This window comes from Crinia signifera, chromosome 12 (genome assembly GCF_055691185.1).
Source record: "Crinia signifera chromosome 12, ASM5569118v1, whole genome shotgun sequence".
NCBI classification, from domain to species: Eukaryota; Metazoa; Chordata; class Amphibia; order Anura; family Myobatrachidae; genus Crinia; species Crinia signifera.
The window spans coordinates 40,663,380-40,686,537 of NC_139228.1; the positions used below are offsets into that span (position 1 = coordinate 40,663,380).

The following is a 23,158-nucleotide window of genomic DNA, read 5'->3' on the forward strand; positions in this document are numbered from 1 at the left end:
AAATACTGAAGTGACTAACGCTGGAACGGAGGATTCAGTTATTACTAGTAAAAAGATATGAACCACAAACATGTATTGCAGTCAATGTTATTACCACCCACATTTTTAATCAACCATATAAAAAAAAACACACTATACCAATGAACAGTATAAAAAATTAAATTATATTTATATTCTATATACACAAACACATATCTTATGTGTGACTTATTAGTCCTGACTATCTTGCACTCAACGTTTTTTCTTTGGGATTGGAAGATCTGCAAGAAAAAGGATCAAAAGATGATATTAGTGACATAACATTACAGAAATTGGATCTTTAACAGGGTAGATGTAAATATATATCTCCGATATGGAGAACAAACGGTGGCACTCAGCTGGGGTAGGAGTTAGTATGAAACAGTGTTGTCCCACTCAATTACTGCGATCTGTAGATGGAGTATTCCACATAACTAGAATCTCCCTGAACTCATCTGGGGTCAAGCTTTCAGCATTGTGGCTCCGATTCTATGGAAGTTGGTACCCTGAAAAGCCCCCACTGTACAATCCATCTAATAAAAGACTCATGACTTTCTTGTTTGCCCAGGTATTTCACTAATATTTACTGTTATGCATGTATTATATTTGGTGCAAATTTAAGCACTTTCAGTCCTATTAGGAAAAAAGATCTATAAATAACATTGGGGTTTATTCTAGTCCATTCTTTCTGACAAAATCCTTCTTAGATGGACAAAACCATGTGCACTGCAGGGGGGGCAGGTGTTACTTGTGCAGAGAGAATTAGATTTGGGTGGGGTGTTTCTTTAAAGTGAGATCTATATTGAAGTGTAAAATCATGCAGTCAGTATTTTCCCTGCACAGAAACAAAATAACTCACCCAAATCTAATTCTCTCTGCACATTTTACATCTGACCCCCTGCAGTGCACATGGTTTTGTCCATCTAAGAAGGATTTTGTCAGAAAGAATGAACTAGAATAAACCCCATTATTATTATTCAGAGGATTGCTGGAGACCAGCTTGACTGTCAGGAGGTGGGTGACCCTGCCGGCACACCCCGCCTCCTCCCAGACATTCTAAAGTGACGCTGCTGACTGTGCGGTGCAGTGTTGCTCAGTCTCCTACACAGGAGTAGCGTCCCAGAGGCAATGGAGAAAACCAGGCCAGGTGCCCCCTTCTGAGCAGGAGCCTGGCAGCGACCAACTCCATTGTTTCTGGGACTTCCGCCCCTGATGTCTATACCCTATATACTCAGTATTGCTTGGTATAAAGACAGGGACCAACGCATCACACAAAAAGAAAGGTATTCCATTTTTGGAGTGCAGGAGAGGTGGGAAAAAGAAAAAAGTGCAATACTAAATGAAACAGCCCTTTGTATCAAAAAGACCAGGACAAGGAACATAGGTCTCTACTAGAGGGAAAGCAAACAAGATGGCCTTTACAAAATCTAAGCAGAAAATGGCCCAGTCAGATGATAAAGGGGGCAAACTTGTTTCAAATATATAAGAGAAAATGTAAATGGAAGAATAACAAGATTTAAGAAAAGTTAATTTACAGATGAGAAGGTCCTAACAGAACTCTTAAAGCTGGAAGTGGATAACTAAATGGGGCTCGATGGAATCCAACAATACTAAAATAACTTAAAGATGTGCTTGTAATGGGTTACATATGGAAGACAGAGATTCCCCCAAAACTGAAATGGCTTCAGACTGTCAATCTAGTGATGTCGGCAGCAGTAGTTGTCCAGCGATGCAGGACCCTACTACACATGTGCAGCTCAGGTCTGGTGAATGCACCAATCACCAAAAGTCAGTATTTTGCATCATGCAGATCCTTCGGTTCCAAACTTGGTCCCTTGTTTGTACTTCTATACACTATACCCTGCAGAAAATATTGATGGGGACACTGTTAATGTTTTCACCTTCACTGCTGGATGAGGAGCCCTCTTCAGGAATTGCCGGCATGCTTGCAGACTTCTTCTTTTTCCCAACTACGCTGCCTGCAAGAAGATTTACAGCCCGTAGTCAGTCGGCGGAGAATAATACAGACTGTATGAATGCAAGTTACAACACACAATAGAGAAAATAGAAATGAATACGGATCATGTAATCAGATGTGGGGATCATGAAATATTTGATTCAATTATTGAACCCCCAAATGGTGGCATGCAAGAGGTGGGAACCTACAACTGAAATAAGTGGTTCTCCATATTTTGTAAAGTACATTTAAAAGGGTTATCCAAATTGGGGCAAGATTGAGATACTGGGTATGTGTGTAATACCAAAGCCACCAATGAGACATTAGCTTTCTTTATGCAGGATGTACGAAGGGAAAAATGTGGTAAAACCCCCATTTCGGGTGTCTTACCACATTTTCAAATGTACGAAGACCCGGGCGCCCTGTCTTCGCCGGGCAGGGTATCGCCACCTTTGACGTCGACCCCACTAGTCCCGTCCTCTTTCAAACTCCTCCTCCCCTTAGCAGCATGTCACAGCCGAAGGGCCTTCCGGCTGCAGGGGGGAGGAGTAGGTGCCAGGGACAGCCGCTGAGCCAGTGATGTGACGGAGACCCCCCGCACATCACAGGTATCGATGTTATGCGTTAGCATCGCGGCGATGTATTTTAATACATTCCGCCAATTAGTCCAACTTCCATCCCATTTTTTGCCAATGCTATTGCTGATTTCTTATGATTGGTTATTGTAGTTCTTCCCCCTGGTGATAAATAACTGTGGGCCAGATTCTCTAAGCTTCACAAGTGAAAAAATAGAGAGTGATAAACAGCCAGCCAATCAGCTCCTACCTGCCATGTCACAGACGGTGTTTGAAAAATGTCAGGCTGGAGCTGATTGTTTATCACTCTCTATTTTATCACTTTTGAAGCTTAGAGAATCTGGCCCAAAGTGTGATTATAATGCACAAGAGTCCATTCATTGTTGAAAGCCATGTATCTGTGCGGATTTGGCTTAAAAAATGTACTAACCACATAAAATGTACACACAAAGGTTTATTACATCCCTTTTACACTGCCATGAGTTATTTCTAGTTTAACCCAAGTCATGGCTCGGTGTGAAAGGGTCTCTATAAAATAAAAAATAAATAAAAAAACGGTCCAGCAAATCCAACTTGGGTAGTTTGCAGTGTTGTTCCCAGAAAGGAGCAAGGTTGCGGAGCCATCCCAACTGGGTAACACTTAAACTCTATGGAGAGCCAGCTTACTGGTGGTTGGAAATGTCATCATCTTCATGAGAAGGCAGAGGAGAAGCCCCAGCAATTCCCCAGGTCAAGCCTATGGTATGAATAGGTTGCAAGCTGAGTTGACAGCTTGAAAACAGTGTTCAGTGACTTGTGAATGTAGTGTGAAATATGTATAAGTGACCTACAAAAACTCACGTGCCCACATTACATTACTTCTGCATGTGCCCTTCTTCTTCTGCATGTGCCCTGCATGTGCCCTACTTCTGCATGTGCCCGAACCTCGCCGCCTCCCTCTATAATGACACCCTATCTTCGGCATTGGACTCTGCCTGCCCTCCATCCTCTATCCCCCTTCGATGCTCCAACCCCCAACCGTGGCACTCGCCTATCACCCGATTCCTTAAAAAGTGCTCTCGCACTGCTGAGCGCTTCTGGAAGAAATCACGCTCCCTCGCGGATTATCTCCATTTCAAAGTCATTCTTTCCTCCTTCAGCTCTGCCCTTGCTCTGGCCAAGGAATCCTACTTTAAGTCCCTCATCCTTTCCCAATCATCCAATCCCCGCAGGCTCTTCGCCACCTTCAACTCCTTGCTCTCCCCCCCTCCTCCAGCTCTTCCGTCCTCCATTGTAGCCGCTGATTTTGCTACCTACTTTTCAACCAAAATCTCCTCTCTCAGGACTGCCATCACTGCTGCCATGACCTCACCCTCTCCCTCCTCCCCTCCTACATCCCCACTTCCCTCCTTCCAATCCCTGTCCTCATTTTACCTCACCACTGCTGCTGAAGTCCACTCTATCCTTCAATCCGCTTCTCCCTCCACCTGCCCGCTCGATCCTATCCCCTCCAATATTATCCGTCGTCTCAGTCCGTCAGTCTGCTCTCACCTGGCTCACCTCTTTAATCTTTCCCTATCCTCTGGGATCTTCCCTTCCTCCTTCAAACACGCTCTTGTCTCCCCAATTCTCAAAAAAACAAATCTGGACCCCAACTCTCCATCCAACTACAGGCCCATCTCCCTCCTCCCTTTTGCCTCCAAGCTCCTAGAACGTCTGACCTATAATCGTCTCCTAAGCCACCTTACTGCTAACTCCATTCTCGACCCCCTCCAATCCGGGTTCCGCCCTTTACATTCCACTGAAACTGCCCTGACCAAAGTCACTAACAATCTAATATCGGCTAAATCCAAAGGCCTCTTCTCTATCCTCATCCAGCTTGATCTGTCGGCTGCCTTTGACACTGTTGACCACCCTCTCCTGCTCAACACCCTCCGCTCCTTTGGCATCACTGGCACGGTATTCTCCTGGTTCACCTCTCCGATCGCTCCTTCTCCGTCTCCACTCCGAGCTCCTCCTCTCCTACTACCCCGCAGCCAGTCGGTGTTCCCCAAGGGTCTGTCCTTGGCCCTCTCCTCTTCTCTCTCTACACCACCTCTCTGGGCACCCTCATCAGCTCCTATGGTTTTCATTACCACCTTTATGCTGATGATACCCTAATCTATCTCTCTTCCCCCGACCTATCCCCATCACTCCTGTCCAAGGTCTCCGAATGCCTCACGGCCATCTCAGCCTGGATGACCCAACGCTTCCTGAAGCTAAACATGGCTAAAACTGAACTTCTAATCTTCCATCCCCCGAACATCCCATCTTCTCCCACTATCTCCATCAGTATTGGTGAAACCGAGATCACCTCCACCGACCAAACACGCTGCCTCGGTGTTATCATTGACTCCTCCCTCTCTTTCACCCCCCACATTCGTGCTCTCTCACAGTCTTGCCGCTTTCACCTACGCAACATCTCACGCATCAGACCATTCCTCTCCACTGACGCGACCAAAATTCTCATTCACTCTCTTGTCATCTCCCGCCTTGACTACTGCAACATCCTTCTCTCTGGGCTACCTCTCACCCGCCTCGCACCTCTCCAATCCATTCTTAACGCTGCTGCTAGGCTCATCTTCCTCTCCCGCCGCTCTACCTCCGCCTCCCCCCTCTGTCTATCTCTTCACTGGCTCCCCATTCCTTTCCGAGTTCTCTTTAAACTCCTCACCACCACCTACAAGGCTCTCTCCTCCTCCACCGCTCCTTACCTCTCTTCACTGATCTCTATCCACACTCCCTCCCGTCCTCTTCGCTCCATCACTGACCGCCGACTGACCTCTCACCTAATCACCTCCTCCCACTCCCGTGTCCAAGACTTCTCTCGCGCTGCCCCCCTGCACTGGAACAACCTCCCGCCACCCATCAGGATTTCTGATTCCCTTACCTCCTTCAAGCGCTCCCTTAAAACCCACTTTTTTCGACTAGCCTATCCCTCCTCCTAACCTCTTTTGATCCTCCTATCCTGCCTCCATTCCCCTCCGTTCCTACTTATCCTGTTGTTTTTCGTTCGTCCACCCACCTATTTTTAGTATGTTAACTCTTATGAGTAGGGCCCTCCTTCCTCACGTACTCACCCTACCTCTTTACCTCACCTGTGCTCCCGTCCTGTTCTTCCCTTCCTCTACTTCATCTTCAGTCTCCTCGACAATTTTGACACCTACTTCTGAACTGATGCTGATTTTAGTTCTACCAGCTATACCCCTATTTATACTGTATTTTTCAACACACCCTGTACGTTACCTCGTAATTTTTTTTGTTTGCTATGTACGGCGCTGCGGACACTTTGCGGCGCCTTATAAATAAACGTACTACTACTACTACTACTACTATACACTAAGGAGGCATTCCTGTTTTTCGGGGTTTTGTTGTGATGGGAAAGGTTTAAGCCAGCTGATCCCATTTGAGCCAGCAGGCAGAATCGCATGTGGTCCTCTTGCATGTGATATATTGCATGTGATATATTGCATGTGACCCAGCAAGTGTGATCTAGGGGCTCCCAGTGGATCTAAAACACATGCGACTTGCCCGTTTTCACCAGATTTGTCGACCGGATCCTTTTGTGAAATCAGGTGAAATCGAGCCAAATTGCACTAGTGTATGGTCACCTTTAAAATATACTGAGAATGAGAGGACATTGGCAAAGTCTTTATTAGTTGGTGCTTAGAAAGGATTTTTTCTAAATGAGTCCAACTCAAAATTAAATGTGCCTCATTAGAAATACGTGGTAAGAAATAATCACCTTTTTTGCAGGCTACAGAAACTTAAATCCCCACAGAGTATGACATCTTAGTCCACAAACCCATAATCTTTCCTGTAAAACCAAATGTGCCACTAAAAACTAGGCATTATCATTGTGATGTTTGCACCATTAAACGGTCTTTGACAATATGGTGTCATAGATCACCCTGTTGGGCTTAAGATGACCTCAAGACTTCACACAATTTCTACTCTGGTGCAGAGCTCATTCAGCAGTGGTGCCATTTTTTGCATTCATATCCACATAAGTCCATTAATACCACCAGATCTCTGCGGTTAATGCTATTCATGTGTCGGGTGCCAGATGACTCACCGACAGGCAGGATTCCAACAGTACCTCCTGCGACGGTCGGAATCTTGACTTACACAGGCTATTTAGCATTGTGAGGTCCATGAGTGCAGCGTGGTAAGCCCCTGTTGTGCTCATGCCAGTCGGCATACCGATGTCAGTAAAACGACCGTTGGAAACTCATGCCATACCCCATGAGTCAATATTCTCACAACACAATGGCTTGAGGGGCAGATTTATTAAGCTTGGAGAAGAGATAAACTGGAGATAAAGCGGAGAAAAGGTAAAAGGAGATAAAGCACCAGCCAATCAGCTCCCAACTGTCTTTTTCAAACACAGCTGATTGGCTGGTGCTTTATCTATTTTTACCTTTTCTCCGCTTTATCTCCAGTTTATCTCTTCTCCAAGCTTAATAAATCTGCCCCTGAGGCTCTTTAGAGCAGTGCTTTTCAACTCCAGTGCTCAAACCCCCACCCTAACAGGTCATGTTTTCTGGAATTTTTTAGTCATGCAGACGAGAGTTGATCTATTTTGCTCTTTCAATAATTATTTGTGAAAAGGATCACATACACGGGATTCAAATTAAGTTTCTGGTCTTTATTTTTGTTATCAGGTCACAGTTGGTACAGAGGTCCGACAGGCGGGATCCTGACATTCATTAACCCGACGTCGGGATCCCGACTGGCCACATCCAGAAAGCATGGTGAGCGCAACTAAGCCCCTTGCGGGCACGGTACATCTACGCGAGCCACCTTTTCTTCCTCTATGGGGGTCGTGGACCCCCACGAGGGAAAATAGCAGGTGGCAGTCAGGAACCCGGCTGTCGGTGTTTTGACAGTCGGGATCCCGATGTCGGGTAAATGCCTATCGGGATCCTGGCTCTCAGATTCTAAGCTCCACTGGGGCAGGGACTGAATGATCAAATATTCTTTGTACAGCGCTGCGGAATATGTGTGTGCTATATAAGAAACTGTTGAAAAATAATAATACATGTGGAGATATGCTGTCTCTGCCACATTCTTATTTTTTTTTATAATTCCTACCTAAAGTGTCAAAAGGCAAACACACTGTTTACATAGATCAGTAAAGAGAGCGTTACCTTTCTTCTGCGCTTCCCGTGCAGCCTTCCTCCTGGCTCTGCTGATTCTCTGCCTCTTGGCTTTTGAGCTCCCATGATCAGACCCAGACTCAGAGGATACCAGCTGAACTTGTCGGTGTCGTCTGGACCTGACAGACTTTGTAGAGGGAACAAATGAAAAAAAAAAAAAAAAAAGGTCTGTAACCACCTTTAATAACTCTAGACAGTGTGTCTCATCTGCAATTGTGCACAATATCAATGCTTTATAAAGGTATTAACTGTAGAATAGTGTCAAGAGGAAGAAGGCTCCTACTTGGCTCAACAATATCCCAAGGCCCAACGCCATCACCTTGATGAGTTGCCGAGCTCATGGGGGTCAGGTAGTTCTCAGGCGCCGCAACAGTATTTTAGCCCCATAATCGTTAACTCTATATGTAGAAATAAGGTACTTATGTATTTGCAGGGCGCCCACTAAGCAAATAGCTTAATGGGTGATTCTGCGTAAGAAAATCAAATCGCATGCGATTTTCCTATGTAATTTATTCACTGCTCTCTGGCGATTTTATAGGATTCGATGCCATTTAATTTAGTATACACTTGTATGACATACAAAGGGATTTAGGCACCCCCCCCCCCACTATCCACGCCACCCCGAAGCGTGGCGAGCGGCGACGGAACGCATTCTCCTGACCTTTTCATACCCCCACTATCCACATCGGCATGGAGTTGATATTAAAAAGTGTGGCAAGCGCAGCAAGCCCGAAGCGTAGCGAGCGGACACGGATTACATTACGGGTATTCCGCATCCCCTTGCAGGGCTCGGTGGCTCACCACACTATATAAAATCAACTCCACGCCGACGTGGATAGTGGGGGTATGAAAAGGTCGGGAGGACGCTCGCCACACTTCGGGGTGGTGTAGCTAGTGGGTGGGGTGCCTAAATCCCATTGTATGTCATACAAGTGTATAGTAAATGAAATGGCATCGCACCCTATAAATTGCATGCAATCGCATGCGATTTTAAGTGCGGTGCGATGCGATCTGATCGCACCGCCCAAGGACAGAGAGCAGTGAATAAATTACATAGGAAAAATCGCATCGCATGCAAAAAAAAAAAATCGCATGCGATGCCCCTACAGTACCGTACGTATGCTAATTGGGCGCCCTGCTAATACAGAAGTACCAGAAATAATCTCTGCGCTAATAGAACATAAGGAGCAAGACTGATGTGGGTAAGCTAAATCAAAAATACTTTATAAAATTAATCAGATATTTAATACACTGATAACATTATAACATTCAATATATAGAAATACAAAATTATAAATACAGCAACGTAAAAGTAATATAGGTGGATCAGGATAAGAACTAATATATTAAAATATTATTTGGAAGCTTCCATTCTAAAAAAAAAATATACAGTATAAGTCAATTTAAAAGGTGTGCCCCTTCTTAGTCCTATGGAGCCGCTGGCCCGGAAATAAGGATCCGGTACCTGCTGGGTTACCGCAATAGTTTATACTCCACTGTGGGAGTTATACATGGGCTTGTTGTGAATAGAGGTGTCGGCCGCAGAAGTACAGCAGCCAAAACCCCCAATAAAAGCCATATGAGGTTTTTGTTCTTATATTAGACTGTATTCAGATTTGCCACAAATATAAACTGAACCAAGAACCAGAACTTCAAAAACTCACATTCATTCACTCTCCATTCTCCTACATGCATGACATTACTATGTTACATGTATTTTTGTACCCCAGGACTTAGTGTGAGGATGTGCGAGACATCATGCAATAAGATCTGAACCACATGTGGCTGCATGTCAGACGCTGTCACATAACACTTGGCAGTAGATAACCGGTCACTGCTTCAAGGGCAGGAACATACTGGTCTACTTTTTAAAATGCCCTCTGGGAGATATCGGACGGCAGGCACACGTGACAGGTTAGGAGTCATTACAGCCTGACCCAGCTGCAATTTACCATTTATTTTTAATTATTTTAAGATACTTAGGACAGATAGGAGAGAGCAATACTTTACCTGGGTCGCTGAAGTATAACATTTGGATTTTATTTGTGCCAACATTTTTGCTCTGTCTGAACTCTACAAATACAAAGAAACAAACATTAGCCAATACATCCCGCTCACAGAGCTCCACCGATCTGTAAGTTAGTGCCACATCCCACTTTACCACTTACCTCTGACTCTTGAGAGGTTCCTTCTTTGTCTTCGTCATTTTTGGTTCTTGGTGCCTACAATAAAAAAACAAATATTTGATATTGTGATAACCTGGGGTGGCACTCAAGGGGTTAATCAAGCAGTAAAAATAATGCAGACCACTCCCCGTATTTATCTGACGTCTTTGAAAAAGGTATTAAAATACCGAAACATCAGATAAATGCGGGGACTGGTCTGCATTTCTCCATGAAGATACATGTATCGCATCAACCAGTGCGTTTCGCCTATACAAAGGCTTCATCAGGGGTTCGCTATATTATCTTGGTAAGTTCAACCAAAAATCTTGGAAAAGATGGGGGGGGGGGGGGGGGGGGGTGTCATCTAGAGAAATCTAGATGACCAGACCATATTAAATGAAAATGAAAGAGATAAGGGTCCAGCAAATCGAGATCCCTTCCAATTGTTTTCTTTTTACAACCAGTAGTGTGTTCCTTTTATCATAAGAACGCCATATTCAATATGGATGGAATACAAGTTAAATAGGCCTGGAAGCTCCTCCCCCTCTTCAGACAATATTGTGCACAATGTGCCTTATTGTAGTTCACTCTTAGAGGCAAATTCCTTCTCAAATGGACAAAACCATGTGCACTGCAGTTGGGGCAGATGTAACAGGTGCAGATAGAATTAGGTTTGGGTGAGTTATTTTGTTTCGGTGCAGAGAAAATACTGACTGCTTTATTTCTACACTGCAATATAGATCCCACTTTGAAGAAAAACGTCACCCAAATCGAATTCTATCTGCACCTGTTACATCTGCCCCAACTGCAGTGCACATGGTTTTGTCCATTTGAGAAGGAATTTGCCTCTAAGAGTGAACTAGAATAAGGGCATGTTATATGTGGCCTTTGTATTCATTACAGCTCTTATAGCTATAGTACAAAGGTTCTCAAACTCGGTCCTCAGGACACCACACAGTGCATGTTTTGCAGGTCTCCTCACAGAATCATGTGACATAATTAGCTCCACCTGTGGCTCTTTTAAAATGTATCAGTAATGAATGCACCTGCTCACCTCCCGGGTGACCTGGAAAATGTGAACTGTGTGGGGTCCCTAGGACTGAGTTTGAGAACCACTGCTATAGTAGGTAAGTTACTCCTAGAGAACTGAATGAATTGTTAAGACTATTGGCTCCACCCACATACAGGCTACCACCACTCTGTAAAGGTGACAAGCGCGTTTTACAGGGCAACCAAACCACAAAATAGATTTCAAAAGGTCTGTCGTTATGGATAGAATGTCAATATATATTGCACCTTCAAACCAGTGGCATATCTATAATGGGTGCACACATTTTGGGAATACTTACTCTCTGGAGTCCCGCAGGAGCGCAACAGAAAAATGGCGCAGTGGCCATTTTTTTTGACAATCTGCGCATGCGCGGTGGAGTCTGAACCAAAGTGGAGGTTCACGCATGCCGAGTAGGGTCTGAGCACTAGAGCACTCAGACCCTTCTGCTCCCAACAGGGAGGAGGGGGCCGGCTGAAGAGGCTGCACACGGGCCCCCCTCTCTATTAAGCCCCTGCTTCTAACAAACCTTTTTTTCCTGTTTCCAGTTTTGATGTTCTTCAACGAGAGAATGGAGGGTTCCAGCAAATTCTTCCTTTATTAAACTCAGAGTCTTATCTGGCTGCGATTTATCAGCAGAAATCAGACACTTTGTTTTCTGATAATGCTCATGAATATTCATAATTTCCTGAAAACCAGAGGAAAATCAGTCTGTCAGGACATACAGAACAAAGGAAGCCGATATAGTATGAATGAAATAGACATACCTCCACAGTTTCTGTAGTAACCAGATCGGCAACTCTGTCTCTTACGTCCTTAAATTCCTCTTTACCCACATCCGCTTTTATACTCCTCTGTGACCTGAACGTCAGCTGCAAAACACGCACATAAGGACCCCATTCAGCAAAGCAAAAAAGCACACATTTGGGCACAACCATGTTGCACTGCAGGTGGGGCTGATGTAACATGTGCGGAGAGAGTTCGATTTGGGCAGGTTATATTTTTTCTGTGCAGGGTAAATACTGGCTGCTTTATGTTTACACTCCAATTTCGATTTATGTTTTATTACACTCCACCTAAATCTCTCTGCACATGTTACATCTGCCCCACCTGCATCTGTCAGTTGGCATCCTGTAATTCTACAAGTTGAAGAGGAAGTCCACAAAGAATGTTTCCCTTAAATGTTACATGCAGTGAGTGCGTATTGCAGGACTCCAATGACTGCAAACCTATGTGTACTCCAGCCAGTACCACACAAGAGTGAGAGAAGCCATCTGGGCGTTGCAATGACCAAATGGCCAATCAGGTAAGCTATACATACTTTTCAATCGACTGCCCAATAAGTCAGGATGTATATTACAACTGGGCAGGCATTTGAATTGCCAGCCTAGCTGTGATGTCACTGTCAGTAGTTACTGCTGCCGACATGTGGGGCATCTGGTCGATTGGTCGACTGTCATTATTGGTTGACATGCAATAGGTCCACACATGAAAAAGGTTGACGGGCTTTAGGTAAAAATTTACAAAAAGTTGACAAAAGCAAGAGATCGACTTGAGTTTTTCAGGACTTGTTCTTACTTCACAATCCAAGGGGTCATAGAGTTAGATTATAATAGTGTGCAGCCAGGCACAGTGCCCCAAGCATGGCGAGTGAAGAGAGCCAGGTGAGGGGACGCGTTACACTTATATTTCCATGTAGGCAGATTTTGACAGACACCCAAAAAAAGCGATAAAAACTCAAGTTGAATGGTTTCTGTGTCGACAATTTCCATGCTGACCTCTAGCTTGTGTCGACCAAAAGCCAGTCAACATTTTTCTTGTGTTGACCTATTGACTGTTGCCCTAATGATCCACACCCACATGTGGGAAGGTCAGCAAGACGTGTATGTAATCATCTATATATGTGTCTAGTGTAAGAGAGTCTCCAAAACACTGCCATCTGCTGGCAGAGTGGAACTACATCTCTTTCTCACACATGCACAAATAAAGCTTGCTCTATGTGATGTATGACCACCCATGGTTTTCAATATCGATGGCAATCCCTTTTATTTGACTGACTGGCCGTGGGCCAATCAAAATCTTAGGGGTGTGGCTTTGTGGGTGTTGAGGCAGATCTATGCTCCGTGTCCCGGCCCCTGCGGTAAGAAAACGGAAAAAACTATTTGTTATACTTTGCCATCGATGGAGGGAAACCATCTGGTTCTTCCCCATCGATGGCAAAACTATTCTACATCGGTCATAAACCATTGATGATTTTGAATCATCGATGGTCGATGGCCATCATTACTGCCATGCCTGTTTGTACTGTGCAAGATAAGTAATAATTAAGATATCATACAATATTACATCTTCAGTGAAGTTATTCTTTAGTGAAAGAGTATAAATCTACCGCATAGAAAAGATGGGTCATATAAAAGATTAGGGGCTAATTCACAATTGCTAAGAAACACTTTGGGTAAAATAGAACACACAGGATTTTTAAACTCAAAGTAAAGCACAGTAAGATAGCAACGCTCCGATAAGTGCTGGATATTGTGCAGAACATTAATATGTGCCATGCAACATCTCTTGGACACAGATGGTTTTTCTCTTACCAGCATGGGCATAGCTGCGAAATGAAATGCCCGGCTCCGGCGCAGATGTCTGAAGACGTACACTGCATCCAAATGCTGGGCGCTAATGAGATCCTCATGAAACTTTTCAATTTCACTCCAGTCCTTCAGAGCTATTCTTATCTACAGGAGATGAAACCAGAAAATCACAGTTTTCTCTCTAATCCCGCACACCACGGGCCGTCTGCGAGTCATAACAAATAACAGGAATATTGGAAATAGTCTTTGCTGGTCACTGCATGCCAGGGATATGAGGAACTACAACGGTCTAATCTATACATATTATAAAAGAGTGAAGCCCCGTACAGACGGGGCGACCCGGCTATTAAGCTAAACGCCGTGCTTCAGCACACATCGCAGTGTTCCGCAATGCGCACCACGATGCTTTGTGCTGATGGATGGTGCGGATTCGGCTTTGTTTATTTTTAATAGGTAAAGCCCCGCGATCTAGGAGGATATACAGTGCAAGCACTGGCTTTCCCAGTGGGCAATGTGCAGTCCATCACTGCAAGGCATACACACTGAGCGATCCGTGTTCCATTTCTAGTCAGAACACTTAGAAATTGGGCTGAAATCGCCCAGTGTGTATGCCCCTTAAGGGTTGTGTTTCTTTATAGACTGCTGTTTGAGAAACATACATACTTTGCATAAGTTTTAGGGAGGTGTGGGAAAAATGCTGTCTTTCCGTCCACTAATTCCGCCATCATGCAAAAACAAATGAATGACTTTGGATGGTGTTTTCACAATTGCAAAGCTTAGTGACCGAGAAAGAAAAAGCATTTCTGCAGTATGGAGGAAGCCAGCAGCGATACCACATAACTTATACCATGAATGTGACCACTAGCAACAACTCACATCATTCATTACAAACATGCATTGAACATGTGCCAGATTTAGCAGTAGATGCATCTATTTTAGCAATTGCCCATTTGCGACTTTATGCAAACTGTGCTTCAAACTCTTTCCCTGACTTACATCCCAGTACTTACATCCCTGCAAGTACTGGGAACATCTGTAGACACTAATTCCACCTATGGGGAGTCTTCAGAAGCCACCAATGGTCACACCATTGAAACTTGCACCAACACTATGGCAAATGCAGATTTACAGTATGGCCTCCAATGTAAATCACTGAGCATCTGTGCATGCAAACACTACAGTGACCTATACCACTCCCATAAGATGGGGCAATATCCGTGCACCTGTTGAGCCACCTTCCAGTGTGCAACTCAATTGCAACAGCATCTTTGTGGGTACACTGCTCCATTGTGTGCGAATCAAACCCTAAAGCGGCCTACACACCTGGAGATCCGCTGAGCATCGTGAGCAATGATAGATCGCTCAGCACACAGCGATGTGTCTGCGCAGTATGCTGAGCGATCTGTCAGGACCAGTGATCTCCGGTGAGAACACTGGTCCTGACTGGCAATTAACTAGATTTATTCAGCATGCTGGGTATTAAATGCTGGTTGAACACAATGCGTGGGGCCGGGCATCGCTACGGCCACATAACTCATTTGTGACATTATAACGACGCAGCCTATGATCCAGAAAGCCAACATCCGCAGACGTGGTTACACAAATGGTGTTTGAAATGGAAGAGTGCAGACAGAGCCAAAATGGCTGCCTAGTGTCTACCATAAGAACATGATTGTAATGTATGTGGGCAGATTTATTTGCAAACCCATTGCAGCAAGAAGATGGCATTACACCAAAACACATCCCCTCTATAACAAATTAAATGGACTGAGCGTTACAATTCTATGTTATGCAGATAGATTTTTCACTTCCTTTTCCTGCTATAGGGAGTAAAAAGTGGGACTGGTTTAATTGAACACACAATTAAACGGAATATCATTTACCAATCATAACGCTTCCACATAAAAGAGAACCATACAAACGATACCTTTTGTTTAGGTTGACATAGCTGCGTGTTGTATAAACCATACATCAGGTACAAGGCGCCCACGCGTATCTGAAACGTGTATGGTGGTAGAAAGTACACGCTGACCACAGAAAATGCTTCTCTCGCGAATCTGTTGCTTTCTAGATTTCTCATCCCACCGCTGCAATATAATAAATAAAATACATAACATTATGACAAGAAACAAGTGATGACCTTTATTCCCTGGCTGAATAATTCAATATTAAACAAATCATTGCCTGCAGATTTATGAGCCTTACCAAGAAGCAAAAATGAAGCCGTGTCAATTGTAAGCACTCATGAGCGGGCCCTCTGAACCTTAATAGCGGAATTCAATGCCCTGACTGTGAGCTATCGGCACATTGAAGTGCCGATAGCTCGCTGTCTGGCTATTCAAAGAATCTGGTTCACTCGCGGTTTTCCTCCTCGCCTGTTTCCTGAGGCGAGGTGGAAGGGCGAGTGTGACCCTTAAAACGACGGCGTTCACCACAAAATGAGTTGGACTCGCTGTATTTGCAGCCAACCTTGCCGTTGAAGGGAATCCTTGACGGCCTCTCACGCATAAGTGTATGATTGTTGCATGACATGCTCTGGACTGTAGGATCATAACTCCTCTGAGAATCTACATGTCCTGCCTTGATGTGGAACTGTTCTCAGATGACTTGTATGGGTGTGTCTCTTGTTATGTTGGTTTCCTTGCCTGTTCAGTGCTGCTGCTTTTATGGGACACCAATAAGGCCTACACACATGCCGATATTAAGGCATTTTCTAAGAGACTGCTTAGTTTGGCACAGTTGATTAGAAAATGCCCCTACATCGGTGTGTGTGTGGGGGGGCTATAGGCGCATGCACAGTTAGGAAGTCCTGCGCACACAGCCATCTGTGTAGGGCCCATTACACTCTAATTTTATAATATACTAGCTGGATTTTAAGAATATTTGTTTACAAAAATCAAACAGTATAAATAATCATATAAAAAAGCATGCGATTTTGTTCAATATTTTTCGTAAAACTCATACTTTTTGATATTTACTGTCACTAATAGGATGCATAACGCTATATTTCTCACCTTGAGGGGATTAGAAAGGATCATTTGTTTGCGATTAGTATGTTATGTAGTTAAATCTCAAGACGCGGGCTGTGACAACAGCTCCCGTCCCTCTTTCTGCTGGTTAGGAAAACTAGAAAATTAGGTTGTTGGAAGCAGTGAATCTTTTTTCAACTAATATACAGGTATTTAACCCCTATTTTTTTTTTCACAAGATAGATACTTCTATTATAGATATGACACGATATTCAGTAAATACCCGAGTCATGACTCACTAATTAATAATGTGAATGTATGTATAAATACTTGGTTGTATAAATGTTTACATACATCTTGAAAACATTTTCATGTAATGACCAAATGTTAACTATGTAATGGTGCAAATTATGATGCTTCAATAAAAAAATTTGTAAAAAAAAAAAAAAAAGAAGAAGGAGCATACGAAATGTTATTCACATCATTAGAATGAAGACCCAATTCAAAAATATATAAATTTATAATAAACTCCTCAAATATTTCGTCCGGAGATTCCTCAGCTCTGCTGAGCTATGCGATTACGTTCCCACCTTGCATTTCTCTCTTATTTGCCACTAACATTTTATTCCTTGTGGAATTGTTTTTTATTTCCACCATATCTAGCTCTTATTATTTCAACTTCATGCGTACCAGAAAAGAACAATAATATATTAATAGTGTTCATTCTAGCACCCGCTATCTTTGACAACCCATGCAGTTCCATGTCTGGGATGTCGCTACCTGCTGTGGTGTTTCTAGCACAGGTCTGGTTTGCATATCAGTGCTGATATACACACCACACTGTGCTGGAAGCACTACAGCAGACAGTGACACCCCAGGCAGGGAAGAGGAACTGCATGTATTTTCAAAGATAGCGGGTGCTAGAATGAACACTGTATTTAGGAAGATAATATATGGAATGAAATATAAAATTGCACAACTGCTAATTGTTTCTAAATCCAAACAAATGCACGCTCGTATGTAAAATTTCACAATATTTGCTTCATTTTCAAAACAAAAAAACATTGTGAAAATCGTTTCTGAAACAATATTGGCAACAAACGAATTTTGCTTACATACAACCTCGTAATTTGATATAGTCAGAGAGCCGAGAGTGCTGTCAAACCTGCTAAGCTCTCTTCGATAATAAACATTAAGATCATGACAACACAAAAAACGCTCCCTCTGAGGCCCTACCCACATGCCGTGAGGCCCCACAATGCGCATACAGAAAAAATTGTGGTTTTTAATAAATAAAAAATTAACAGTAATTAATTTCGATTTGACAATTTTTACTTGCCTCGGCTGTGTTTTAATACGCTCGTATGTAAAATGTCATAATCTTCGCTTGTAAACTGTGCATTGTATTGAAAGATAGAACAAAGAAAAAAGGTAGCGCTTAAACCAATGAGGATTTACAATAAAAAATTGACATTTATTTGTGCACATACATATTATAACACTTTAAAAATATGAAGTAAAAACAATTTCAAAGTTCACTGCCCACCAAGCCACTGGTGTCAATGGGTTTTTCGGGGGAAGAAAAAAACAAAAATGGGGATCCGCTCCTATTTGTGCCGCCAGATGGTATGGCAGGGGACCATGGGTATAGCAGGGAGTCTTGAACTTCCCTTATCCAGAGAAATAATTAGATGGAATATAGTTACCAGTGCAGTCCTTTTGGTAGGTAGCTTTGGGAGATCTTTAATCCTTTTTTGGATAGCGTGTTTGCTGTGTCATCCCTTGATGCTGGAACATGAAGAAGGACCGAATGTAGCACTGTGGAGCGATTGTCTGGTCCACTGGTGGAGGCGGCTGGTTGGATCCCAACAAATAAAGTGCAAATGCGTGTAGTGGCAGTTGGGGCAGGAGAATAGGGCAGCTCCTGACGCGTTTCGCTGTCACACAAGGACAGCTTTTTCAAAGGTATACAGCTGCTGGACGCTTGGGGGTTTATATACCCAGACTTAATTAGAAAGGCAGTGCACCTTGTTCATTCAGATTATTCCCGATTTGGCAAAATAAAATGTCACCAGCAATCTATCCGTCCTGCTGCTGCTGTTGTTGCTGGCGCGAACCGGACTCCTCAGCATCAAGGGATGACACAGCAAACACGCTATCCAAAAAAGGATTAAAGATCTCCCAAAGCTACCTACCAAAAGGACTGCACTGGTAACTATATTCCATCTAATTATTTCTCTGGATAAGGGAAGTTCAAGACTCCCTGCTATACCCATGGTCCCCTGCGATACCATCTGGCGGCACAAATAGGAGCGGATCCCCATTTTTGTTTTTTTCTTCCCCCGAAAAACCCATTGACACCAGTGGCTTGGTGGGCAGTGAACTTTGAAATTGTTTTTACTTCATATTTTTAAAGTGTTATAATATGTATGTGCACAAATAAAATGTCAATTTTTTATTGTAAATCCTCATTGGTTTAAGCGCTACCTTTTTTCTTTGTTCTTTCTCCATTTTTTGGGACCCACTCAGTCCCAGTGGTAGCAGCTTCACAAAGCATCCACTGTCAGCGCCCATACAGCTACATAGTAGCTCCTTGTTTGTCATTGTATTGAAAGATAGAAGGACAAAACATGTGCATGGCATCTATTAATGCGAAAAATCGGGCAGCCTGCTAAAACAGCCGAGCGCAAAAACTAATATAGAGCGACAGATGGATTCAAAGTAAGCATGACATGAGGCAATACAATTACTTACTGGAATATGGTAAAGAACTTCATATCTTTCCATACTGCCAAAAAATCCTCATAACGAACACTGTCTGTGGCCTGGAAGCGTCCGAGAATGGTCTCACAGTCTTCTTTCAGACCGGGAAAGTTCATTCTGTAAGCCATCCCAACAATGGCAATCCCTAGAATTACATGAATGACCAAGAGGAAGTATTGTGGTTTATTAAGACCGGACAGTCCTGCGTGCGTTTCTTAAGACTGACATTATTTAAAGCAGGGGGTTGTCAAATTATTTTGCTCTGGGACCCCGTCACACAATAAAGGGCCCCAGCAAGTTACCACAGAATGACCGCAGAATGGCCACAACACGTGTGGTCAGCAGATCGCACACGCAAAGCAGCAATGCGGTGGCACAAAACAGAAGTGAACTGACCTGCTAATGCAATCGCTTCATTTCTTACATAATAAGCTCCTCTCTATTCCCTGCGCAGCATGTGGATAGATATAGATATATATATAGCAGTGTTGGATCACTATGGGTAATCATGAGGCGGCACTCTCCGGAGTTTTTTGAAAAGAAGTGTATGAACATACGGCAAACATATCAATGGGTTTTTGGTTTCATATCAAAAAGGTTTTTGGTTTTCTTTGCACTTAGCACTTTTTGAGACAGAGGTCTTCCTGATGAAGGGGGATAATCCCCCGAAACTGTCGATGTTATGACCCACCATTGATATGTTTGCTGTGTGTTAATACACTTCTTTTCAAAAAACTCCGGAGAGTGCCGCCTCATGATTACCCACAGTGATACAACACGGCTATCGTACCCCTTTGGGAAGGCACCCCGGTTATAAACCCATTCGTCCAGAGTGCCAGACCCACCAGAACGCTAGGTAGATAGATAGAGATATATAGATAGGTTCCAGAGAAATACAGCACTCACAACATTCAGTGGAAAGGTGCTGAGGTGTCCATAAACTCAAGCCATATTCCTTGCAGGCCAACAATATCCAAGTGATAAAGAGCGCACTCGCAAGACTTACTAAAAGGATACTGCACTATAGGGCACCCCTTTTGTCATTTGTATTGTGTGTGTTTTCGTGTATGTATCTATCTATCCAAGTGATAAAGAGCGCACTCACCAGACTTTATAAAGAGTGTAAAACTTCAAGGCTTTATTTGATCCATTAAAACAAGGTCAACGTTTCGGGTCCAAGCATGACCCTTTTTCAAGACACACAGCAAACGCCCGAATCCAGGCTCCTTGTTTTAATGGATCAAATAAAGCCTTGAAGTTTTACACTCTTTATAAAGTCTGGTGAGTGCGCTCTTTATCACTTGGATAGATAGATACATACACACACAAACAAACACACACAATACAAATGACAAAAGGGGTGCCCTATAGTGCAGTATCCTTTTAGTAAAATGTAATAATTAAAAAGTAACAACTGTACGGCATGCGTACCACAGTGATCACCAGTGGTCCACTTCAGACCACACGGTATAACAATGTTTCCACAAGCGTGGCCTAACTGACGCAACCAAGGACCAGGAGCTGTGTGACGGACGGACCAGAGCACCGGTACAGAGAGACGCGCTGAGAGCCTATATGGTGTCCGTGAGTGTTGCCAGCAGCACTGTTTCATGTCCCTGACTTGCCAATGTGAAAACATCGCTATACCGTGTGGTCTGAAGTCCACCACTAATGATCACTGTGGTACGCATGCCGTACAGTTGTTACTTTTTAATTATTACATTTTACTAAAAAGATACTGCACTATTGGGCACCCCTTTTGTCATTTGTATTGTAGATTGTCTTTTGTGACCCTGCGGGAATCAGGGTTGAACAAAAGGGAGCTGCGGTCCCACAAACAGACAAGTGCTATTTAACGAAAGAGACTGCATTGATTGCCAGCCAAATTGTGGCACTTTGTACTAGCAGGTGTCAGCGCACCTGTCCCATTCTTTGTATTGAAAAAAAAAAAAAATATATATATATATTTCATGTCAATGTTAAACTGTATATCTGCTGTGAAGGATTTGGGGATGACAGGGAGGCAGTGGATGACAGGGAGGGGAAGACTAGGTAGGCAGTGAATGAAAAGGAATGTCTGCATACTAAACAGTCCTGATGCCCAGTCTGAACCATACTGTATGAAATTCGGCTGCTCTGGATTCAGGCTCAGCAGCAACATTCCCTAACTAGGCCCAGTTTGTGCCATCAGAAGGGGAGTATAACAAAAATTAAGGATAGCGTCAGCACTACATTATATTAACCTGAGCACTGCCCAAAGTACAGAGTAATAGAATGCCAAATCAAGGGGACAATGCTATATACCATGCTGGGGGGCACCTCATCTTGTCCTGGACTTGCTGACTTTAATATGCAGCCCATAAGGCTCCAAACCAAAAATCAGTATATCTGTAAGGTGGTGGTATAATTGAATTGGGATGTGGTCGGGGTGTTAGTGTTTAGTATTCAGATGTCAACATCCCGCCAGAACACCGGCGCTGGAACTTCGAAGAGATCAGAATGAAGATGCCAGAATACTGAAACATAAATATGCCGGGGCGGGTAAAGGCCCATACACACTGGGCGACTTTGCGCTGAAAACTACTAAAAACAGCAAATCTGAGCTGCTTTCAGCTCAAACCCGTCCAGTGTGTATGGGCCGGCGATGAGCTGTCAATGCACGCTGGGCATAATCGCACAGTGTGTATGCACCTTAAGCATCAGGCTGGACAGCGAGGGGGGGGGGGGGGGGGATTAAGTCTAGGCACTGGTGGGTGATTTAGGGCTAGGTTGCAGGGGGAGGGGGGTGTTAAGCAATTAGAAGGGGTAGGTTTGGGTAGCAGGATACTGGGTTTCGGCATGATCGAAATGCAGGAGTTGGTCTTTTGACAGCCGAGACATTGTATGTATCTTAACTGAATCAACCCCCAAGTGCTGTTGCCATTCCCATATATACACACAAAATATCTGTGATATGACAAGTTGGAGAGAAGTTGACAGGGCTAAGGAAAACATTGGTTAGGTGTGTTGGGGTGGTGTTCTAGAAGATTGACAGACAAGTTGGTCCATGGACGGCTGGAGGACAGTTGTCTGGCCAGCATTAGGAGATACTGTATGCTGCTACACCTCATGCCAGTATTATGCTGGGAATGTGGCACATGCCAATTGTGCAAACCTTTACCAAGCATCAACAACAGATCGCAGCCTTTATAAATGGATAATGTGGAGAGATACAAACAACAGAAGACCCAGAGCCTGCACTCTGAGGAACATGGCAGCAGTAGAGCTATGGTCTATCCGTCCATCAATAACATTAACCTTCTTTATATGTGAATGCTGCAGGATAGATAGAGCAATGCACATGCCAGTGTCTCTAGATTTGAACAATGAACAGAACAGATTATAAGAGTCTCTGCTGCAAACCAGGCAGAGTAGTAATGGCAGCCAGGACTAGGAGAGTCAGTGTGCGTGCGGATAATACCAGTTCAGCTGCAGAAGCCTCTTCTGCTCCCACTCTCTACCTGGGAAGTGCTGCTGCTGCTGCTGCTGCTGCTGCTGTGGCTGTGCGATCCCTCCGCGATCCTCCTAGTCTCCTGTCTACGGTCACGTGCGCACACAGGCTGGCAGCTCTAGATCTCGTAGAGTGCAATTGACTTCCGGGTTTCCTTCTCGCGAGAACAATGGATGGGGAACCTTCGGCTCTCCAGATGTGGTTGAACTACACATCCCAGCATGCACTGCAACAGTTTTGCTATTTGGCCATACTGAAACTGTTGCAGGGCATGCTGGGATGTGTAGTTCAACCACATCTGGAGAGGTAAGACAGGCGGCTGTGTGTGCGACTGCGCACGTCCCGTACAGCGAAGTATATACATACTACTATATAGACGGGAGTGCGCGCGTGCTGGCTGCTTGG

The 23,158-nt window shown here is 43.9% G+C and overlaps 1 protein-coding gene across 3 annotated transcripts; it reads right to left on the minus strand.

The window, feature by feature from the left end:
- Positions 1-143: 143 nt before the first annotated feature.
- Positions 144-22,894, minus strand: SNAPC1 (small nuclear RNA activating complex polypeptide 1). Of its 3 annotated transcripts, none has more exons than XM_083166010.1 (11): positions 22,764-22,894; positions 19,255-19,408; positions 15,459-15,618; positions 13,535-13,675; positions 11,708-11,812; positions 11,470-11,628; positions 9,896-9,949; positions 9,738-9,800; positions 7,719-7,854; positions 1,920-1,997; positions 144-260 (listed from the first exon to the last, which is right to left on the minus strand). In XM_083166010.1, exons 2-11 carry the CDS (start codon positions 19,389-19,391, stop codon positions 232-234), a joined length of 1,062 nt encoding a protein of 353 aa, XP_083022136.1. In that variant the 5' UTR covers positions 19,392-19,408; positions 22,764-22,894; the 3' UTR covers positions 144-231. The 3 variants fall into 3 exon arrangements, with proteins under 3 accessions (XP_083022136.1, XP_083022137.1, XP_083022138.1); XM_083166011.1 differs by having other exon boundaries at positions 22,724-22,839; XM_083166012.1 differs by lacking the exon at positions 22,764-22,894 and adding an exon at positions 22,561-22,696.
- Positions 22,895-23,158: the final 264 nt, after the last annotated feature.